Source organism: Lates calcarifer, unplaced genomic scaffold (assembly GCF_001640805.2).
Source record: "Lates calcarifer isolate ASB-BC8 unplaced genomic scaffold, TLL_Latcal_v3 _unitig_1067_quiver_2282, whole genome shotgun sequence".
In the NCBI taxonomy this organism is placed as follows: domain Eukaryota; kingdom Metazoa; phylum Chordata; class Actinopteri; family Centropomidae; genus Lates; species Lates calcarifer.
This window is the reverse complement of record NW_026115267.1, coordinates 9,347-18,172: the sequence shown is the minus strand read 5'-3', so window position 1 is coordinate 18,172 and position 8,826 is coordinate 9,347. Positions and strand designations below refer to the sequence as shown.

The 8,826-nt window shown below is 39.3% G+C and overlaps 1 protein-coding gene across 1 annotated transcript; it reads left to right on the top strand.

The window, feature by feature from the left end:
* Nucleotides 1-715: 715 nt before the first annotated feature.
* Nucleotides 716-8,315, top strand: LOC108886060 (matrix metalloproteinase-17; the record flags this gene model as incomplete). Its single annotated transcript, XM_018680674.1, has 3 exons — nt 716-867; nt 1,478-1,735; nt 7,999-8,315. Coding segments are annotated over 3 exons (727 nt in total), but the record flags the coding sequence as incomplete, so codon positions are not given.
* Between the last annotated feature and the right edge of the window lie 511 nt (nt 8,316-8,826).

Here is an 8,826-nt window from a genome sequence, read left to right as displayed (position 1 = left end):
GTGGTGGCGAGGGAACTGTAGGCACCCAGCTGAGCTAGTTGAGCCGGCTGAGAGACTGCAGTCCAAAATTACATCAGGCTTTCGTGCTCGTCCCTCTGGAGAGATGACCCCAAGCCTCCCACTGACAACAGAAACAAGAAGCAGACTCTCATACCTTCAGCAGAAGTGCTAACAAAGTATGCTGAACTTTAACTGACACTTTTTCTCTTACCTGTTTAATCTTTTATATAACTTACAAGGGATGACATTAAAAGTTTATAGATCATTGTTAGAATCATTTTGTCCTTTGAATGTTGTTTTTTGAGACATTTTAAATGACTCAGACTTTAGATTTTGGACACTGTTTAGCATTCACATTCATCTGAGACAATGTGAACCCTCATTTTCAGTGAGCCTTGGACATTTCTGAAATGTACTACATTGGTAAACTGCTGAAAACAGACAATGTAAATCTGTGAAAAAAAAGGAAACACTTTGTGCTTTTTGATTAAGGTACACAGTGTAAGTTTGCTGTGAGTCTACATAAGCATGCAAATGACAGTATGAACTAAGTTAGTCTTCAGTAGATTCATTTACATTTGCACTGCTGTACGTTTGCCTTAGGGAATGTATAAAAAGAATAACTAATAATGGCCACTAAAGACATTATTATTTGTTGTCAGCATCCTGAATAGCGCCGGTCCTCTTAATGCAAACCTGCCCTTTTTCCTCACAGGGAAGTACTTCTGGCGACTAACTCGAGAGAAGCATCTGGTTTCTCTGCGTCCCGCTCAGATCCATCGCTTCTGGAGGGGTCTCCCAACAAATCTGGACAGTGTGATGCCGTTTATGAAAGACCCCTAGACCACAAAATAGTCTTTTTCAAAGGTACAGTATATTAAAAAAAAAAAAAAAACTCATAAAAAAAATCAGCATACTAATGTGTAATCAAATCTTGGAATGAGTTGTTATTCTGGTTCATTAGTGTCAATGAGTATCTGAAACCACATGATTTCTGTCACAAAACCATTGTTTTTAAGTAATGTAATAGTTTAGTGCATACTGTATTTTAGTATCCAGCATCCATTCTTAAAACACTTTTAAAAATGTGATTCATCCACAGTATAAAGAGGCTTGATGCAAGGGGACAGTTCACACCTTGCTCACAATGTGGCTGTGACTCTGAAGGAAGCTGTGGCATTTTTTTTTCTCTATGTGAGAGGGCAGAAGTGTTATAAATTGAATTTTAAAAGAGAGGTGCAGAAACAAGGGCATGATTTGATATGAAATGCGAAACAGCCTTCATAGCAGAGAACGTTTGTCACTGGCTGCCTATCAAGAATGTGTGTGTTGAAAATCTTTTTATTTATTTCAGAAGAGTGTCCTCTACATATTTTATAGCTGTCTCATCTTTTCAAATGTATCATCTCAGGCAGATACACTGTCTGTGTGTGATGTATAGATTTTTAAATATATTTTCTGTATCCACCCTATTCAGGTCTTAAGTACTGGGTATTTAAAGACAATATCGTTGAAGAAGGTTATCCTCGTCCAATCAGTGACTTTGGCCTACCCTTGGAAGGCGTGGATGCAGCCTTTGTTTGGCTCCACAACGACAAAACCTACTTCTTCAAGGACAACCACTACTGGCGCTATGATGACCACCTTAGGCGTATGGACCTGGGCTACCCTAAAGACAGCACGCTTTGGAAGGGGCTGCCATCACAACTAGATGACGCCATGAGATGGTCTGATGGTGAGTAGCCTTGAAAAGTAACACTTCTTTTCATTGTTAAAAAAACATGCAGAGATGAGATTTCTTCATCATCCGCAGTAATGCCTGGCACGAATAGAAAGATGACACTGACACATTTGTCCATTTTCTAGCCACCTACTGGGCCATAGTTGCTTCCTTCACCCCAGAAACTTCTTCTCACTCCTCCTAGGATATTTCCAGGCACTCCCGGGCATGCTGGGAGATGTAGTCTTTTTTTAGTGTGCACGTGGTTCTACCTGATCCTTATGGGTCATGCAAGAGGCAACTCAAAAAGACAGGCTATGTTGACTTCTACGGTCCTTTGAGCTACTGACAGATAGAGTAAAGCATGCAGAAAAAAAAATATTTTGAACCCTTGTCCATGAGATTTGTGATTTCATTCTTTCACCAACCAAAAATTTGACACTGAAGGTGGGGGTCGAAATTGAAATCTTTGTTTGGGGGCTAAAGGTGTCAGTATGTTTCAAATAACATACTAAAAAGATCACAGAATGCAATGTGTTCTTTTGAGATTATAAAATAGACAGTTTGACAATCATGTCCACTTTATGCTGCAATTGGTCAAGTGTACCTAGGTGTGAAACCAGGCAGGGTTTGACACTAGCCTGTAGTTGTGTGCTGGATGACGAGTCATGCAGCCTAGGTCGTTTGATGCATACCGAGGCCTTTTCTGATTTAAAACCTAAGATGTTCTTTCCTGAGCTAAAACTAAAGTTAGCAATTAAATGTTTTTATCAAACACCTTTCTACTGTTGTGTGTGTTCTAGTGCTTTACAATAAAAGTCAGATTTAAAATACGCTCCCAATATGTGACAATGGTGAGATTGAGTAACACAAAAGCAGCTGTCTCTTTCTTTCTTTCTCTGTTTCAAAAACTACCTACTTCAATACTCCTGAAAATAAAAGATTGAAACTGTACCACCAAAAAGTGATCTGTCAAACACAGTGAAAAGGTGTGTGGAGGGATGCCAGTGAGATATTTTGACCTCTTCTGTCTTTGATTAAAAAAATTTGATTAAAAAAACATTCTGATTGATTAAATTCAATGTAGAAATGATGAATCACCATTGTCTGTTTCTTCCAGCGATAAATGATTACATTTCTCAGAGAAAAATAGGATTCAAACACTCCACCAGAGCATCAGACCACTGGTAGCTCTGGTATTTCTAGTGCCTAAGGCAAGACCATGCAATATCCTTCTCAGAAGTAATCCTCAGAGAGGAATGAACTAAGAGAGAATTGAGACAAGGATGGAGCAATTATGCAAGTTAGCAAACACGCAGCATCAAGTATTGGTTGAAGTTTTACAGGCTCAGGCCATTATTCTGAGGCAACTTTGTAGGAGTAGTAAAACACTGTAGTTTTAAGCATTGCTAATGGTATGACTCTAGGGATGGCAAAGTGAGTCCACCACTTTGGCCCAGACTGAAACATAATTATTGGATGAATTTTTGTGACATTTTGTGCGCACATTTTTGGTGATCCCTGACTTTCTGTTAGCACCACTATGAGGTTGATGTTTTGGGATTTTTAGTGAAATGTTTTGGTAACCATGATCTGCATCAGCTGTACTTTTAATGCTAATTTGCAAATGTTAGTGTGCTAACATGCTAAACTAAGATGTGAAACATGCTAAACATTATACCTGCACCTATACCTATACCTAAACATTAGCATGCTAATACTATCACTCTGAGCATGTTGACTCTTAGACCTGAAAGACATAACCATACTCAAGTAATAACTGGTAGCACTGGCACCAGTTATTATCTTTAACAAATGGTTCCCATGTTATTAATTTACCTTATATTGATGTTTCAGTTGAAATGCTGAGTTTTGCACCTCACTTGAGTATAGGGGTACTCTTGTTTATCAGCCAGTTCTTTCTTATCTTCATTAAGGTGATACTGTTAATGATGTGTTATTATATAAAGAGAAATAAACACTTAACATGGCTTTCAGCATCATCAGTCAGTTATATTTCATTTTCTGTCAGCAAAATATAAATCAATAGTAACATGCAGTTCCCTTTAATCTTACTACAACTAAAAAACTGTTTGAATTCAGTTCAATTTTTTAAAACTTCTGTCACTCATAGATAAGACATTCCACCTGAAAAAATATATTCCATATTTCAGTACTCATTATCATTCATACTAACATTTTTTTTTTTTAGTTTATTTTATTTTGGCAGTCCCTGGTTGCATCCATGCACATTTTTTGTTGTTGGCATAGCTGCAGTATGCAGATTAAGAGGCACATTTGCATTTGATTGTTTTTTGCTTCTTTTTTTTTCATGTGTCAAAATATTTTTTTAACCTTTATCTGTTATTTTGACATGGCACACATGGTCTTTTCTGCCAACACTCTGCTTCACATTCATGCAGTCAAACACATTCAAACCTTGGAGCGAACCCAGTATAATCACAGTGAGCAGCTCCAGTTTAGCAGCTGAGTGTCAAGGTCACAACGCCTGCTTCCATCAGAGTATCGTAGCTACAGACATCTGATCTTGTGTGCATTTTAATAAGAGGTGTAAAATGGCCTAACACATTTGTTTGAGGAAATGTAGTGAGGAATTCTCCTCTGTGAGGCTGTTGTGTGTGTCTGTAAGGCTCTGGGTGGTGCTAGGTTTTAAAAATATCCTTTAAAAAGCTACTGAGACCTGAAATTTAAGACCACTCTCCAGTAGGAGTCAGGATGTCCCTAATCCCCTTGCAGCATGTGAATACAAGGACGCTTCTTCCCTGTCAGGTGTTTAGTGGTCTGTGTTCTGTCTTCTGAGCTTGGAGACTCAGAGGTCTCGCTCCAAGCTTTTTGATGCGTGTATGTGTGTGTGAGAGGAGGCCCATCGTGCAGTTCTTACTCTGCTTCACCTTCAGCCATTATCACCACAGAGCCGGGAAGGGTGAACTTGGAAACCTACACGCACAAGCGCACACAGAAAGACCATGGGGCCTGGGAACTGGAGCCACATCAAAGCCTGCTCTCTGTTTGTCTCAAAAGCTCAGGATGAATAGAGAGAGAAAAGAGATGGAAACAGACAGTGGGGAGAGAAAAGAGTGATATGACAGTGAGAAGGAGAGAGGAGATGTGGTGACACCTCGTTATGAAAATAGAACAGAGAGACTAGGAAGGATGAGAAGGTGAATCCAGGCGAGAGGAGATACGGGGACACCTGAAGACAAAGACAGTAAAGAAAACAGAAGGAAAAGGAGAGATGTTAGAAAGATAGATGGCTTGACTCAAAGGACAGATAGAGAAATCACAGTGAGACAGGGAGAGGCAGTAAAACCACAGAGAATGGTTGCTGTGGAGGGAAAAAGAGGCATAAAGGGTATTAATGTAGCTGTAATGGTGATAATAATCATTGCTGCTGACATCAGTATGGCATCCAGGAATAGTTCAGTCTTTTAGCCATGAAGAGGAAAATGAAATTTATCGGGCATGAATATGATCTTTAACCTGTAGTGGAAGTTCACATAAACCAGCTGAAGTTACAACCTCTGTTACCATAAAGGCAAGAAGCAAGTCAACATTTCATTTTAGAGTAAAGGGTTTAGAATTTTAAACATTTTTGAAGGGCCTCTGTCCTATTTATCAAAGTAGACTGAACTTAAACTGAACTGAAAACAGTCCCCCAATTGTTTTTGCAATAGCAGTGTTTGGAGGAAACACAAGAGACCACTGAGTAAAACAGTTGAGGACAGAATTTTCTGTAGCTACAGTTCATCGTTTTCCCTTCAAGGATGAGGCTGATGATATCTATAGTTGTGTTATTGTCAGAAAATCCCCTGAAAATACCAAAACCAACAATGAATTGATCCCACTAACAAGAACTGCCAGTGTAGCCAAAGCCTGACATAGCTTATTCCTCTCTGCCAACAAGCTCCATTGTTGTCCAAAAACTATTAAAGACACATCAGTGAGCCATGCTGTTGCACATGTTCCTTCATTACCATAAACCTGGGAGCTGCACTGTACTGCACATTACTAACTAGGAAGGAAGGAAATTAGTAAAGTACTAAAGATTTCATCTTTAGTAGGAACCAGTGGGTTTTAGACTAATGTTGTTGGAAAGGTTTTTGGTTTCAGCTCTTGAAATTATTATACAATAAGTAAAAATAATAAACAAAAAAGTCACAACGTCATATAACTTACAATACTAAAAAACACAAACAAGAAGGGCTCTCTTTTTCAGGGTCAGTCATTTGTTCAGTATAGCTGTGATTTAACGTCAGTCAAAGAGTCTAGAAAAAGTGTATTCTCAAGGTTATTAGTTAGTAGTGGGTGAAACCTACTCACAAATCATTTATTTGAAAACCTTATTTGGAAGAGATTATGTCTGCCATATGTTGGAAATTCATTATCAAGGCCAAAGCATGGATAAAGGAATAAAGAGCAGAGAGCTGCCTCCATAAAGCAGTAAGTTTGCACCCTTCCATATACAGTAATTTAAAAAACCATGCAGGCAATATGTTGCTACAAAATCGCTGCTGCATTATGTATTTTATTTAGAAAGTGATGCTCAAACGTAGTGCTAATAAGTGGTAAATTTTCTAAAAAGACATTTAGGAGTAAACTGAATGCTCTGATCATTCTCTGTTTTTAATTGTTATTTCCGCTCATCTCATCGTCTTACTTCTTTCAAGACGTTGAAGGATGAATGCAAGACCCATCTGTGTACAATATGACAGAATGAGATTCTGTTTGTTTCTATTGATTTTGTGCAACAAGCATTTAAGCACAAACAAGACTGTTATCTTCATCACTTCTGATGAACACTGGACCTATTTTTCACAATGTCACACAATGCATTTTGGAGCCTTTTGTTCCTGTGAAGTGGTATTTTTATCAGAGGCATGTAGCATGTAGTTTTTCCTTTTATCCTGCCAGTGCCCATTTGGTATTTTGGTGAGTCTAATTAACTAAAGTAACCTAAAGTGAACGGACAGGCACGGCAGGGGGTGCGTCAGCAACAATCAAGTGGCACAGTGTAATTATCGTACCAAGAATGCCCACAAGGCATTGCTGTGATCTGTGCTGCCCAACACACCCACAGAGAGCCTACAGAATTACATTAACCTTGACGTACAGTTTGTATAAACCCTTTTATGTATGTAATCCTGGCCTGTTTTACTTATTCTTCAAAACAAGCCTTGTGTGTAAGTGCACATTGAACATATAATTACATTTCAACCAAATTTCTCTAATCCTCAAAACAAAATGCTCAGTCTATATGAAGAGTCTATTTTAGGGATTGCTTGTGTATCCTGCTGCTGCTGCTCAATTATTCAGTCTCTTCCAGTGTGGGTGCTCAGTCTTGCAGCTATCACTAGCAAAGTTACTGGCTACAACCCAGCTTTTCTGCACATCATCCAAGTTTATATAGGCTACATCTGCCACCTTAAATTTGTGTGCCAGCTTCAATATTATTTTCATGTGGAGAGAGTGGAGCAACCAAACAGCAAGAAGACCAACTCCCTATCAGGATATTGGTTTTAGTTTTACAAGACCAGTCTTGTGTCAGTAGAAAAAGGTTTTTATGTGAGAACATCAAGCTCAGTGCAGGTTTGAGTCTGTGAAATGGTATTTTCTTGAGATACCAAGTATTATTATTATTTTTCAGTAAGTGAAAAAGAGTGCAGCTGGAGGTTACACAGGTAAGAATGCAACAGATTATGCTATTTAGTCTAGCCAAATCTACAGCTCCATTTCATGGTTAGCTTACATTTGCGAGTAGGGTTTGATTAGAAAATTTTCTCGCCTGCAAGGATGATAAATTCATATGACTGTGAGAAGGAAAAACTTTCCTTTATCCAAAATGTAAAAATGTTTTGCTTTGCCAAAAAAAACAAAAACTCTGTCCAAAACTCATCAGTAGGAAATGCAACTGTTATAATAAAGTAACTGAAATTATGATTTTTCATGATGAATGTGCTTATACATGCCCACTCATGTATGTTTTGTAATCCTCAGTCTCAAATAGGTGGAATATGGTAATAACAGTGTGAAAGTACTAAACATAAACACTTTCCACTCTGGATCACTGGTTCACGAAATTAAGGCCACTGATGTTTTATGTGTTCTGTGCTTGTTGTGTATTTCAGATAAGAGCAAAGACAATTCTCTACTTTGTGTGAATGGTCTTTTCACTGGAAAAGACCATTCACACAAGGAAAATTCTTTTCCTGTGTTGCACACTCACAGTAATACCAACCCTCTGTCCTTTTTCTCCAAAGGCTCGTCCTATTTCTTCAAGGGGAAGGAGTACTGGCGAGTGCCAGGCAGCGACATGGAGGCGGAGGCCGGATACCCCCGCCTCATCGCCAAGGACTGGCTGCTGTGCACCGAGATGCAATCGGACTCTCCGGACACAGAGCCCAAGAGCACGGAGACAAGAGTCAACGTGCACCATCACCCAGACCATGCAGAGAATGGATACGAGGTGTGCTCCTGCACCTCTGACACCGCCTCACCTTTGGGGCGCCCGCCCCTCCCCATCTCCCCTCTGGCTGCTGCCACCACTCTGGACGTTGTCGCTGGCCCTCCGCTCTGAACTGCTATGATGCCAAAGCATGGGACAAAGTTCCTGAGCTGGTTGGTGGAGGGCCAGCTGACACTCAGTCAAACCGACAACTGGAATATTTTGTTCTTATTATATAATTTGGTATCTTTTTGCTTTGATTTTGCTGTTATTTATTTTACATGTCATTCAGTGGGCACTGCCAACTAAAGTAGTCCTGATAGGCATCCACCCACTCACAGTGCTTTACAGAGTTCTACAGAATGGTCAAACTGCCTCATCTCTGCAAGGAAAAGGGTAAGTGATTATTTCTTCCCATGAGCAGCAGGTTTACAGCAGCAATGCCTCAGACACAGAGAGATGAAAGGCACCTGGTGCAAACATGTCACATACTGTTGTCTGTTCTATAAAATTACAGTAGATACCTTATTAAAGGGGCATTTCACCACAATTAGCACAAAATGTCTTTAAAAGTACCAAAAAAAAAAAAAAAAACATATTTTCACACTGACCTCTGGAAGTATCTAGCCATGCAGATGGTTCA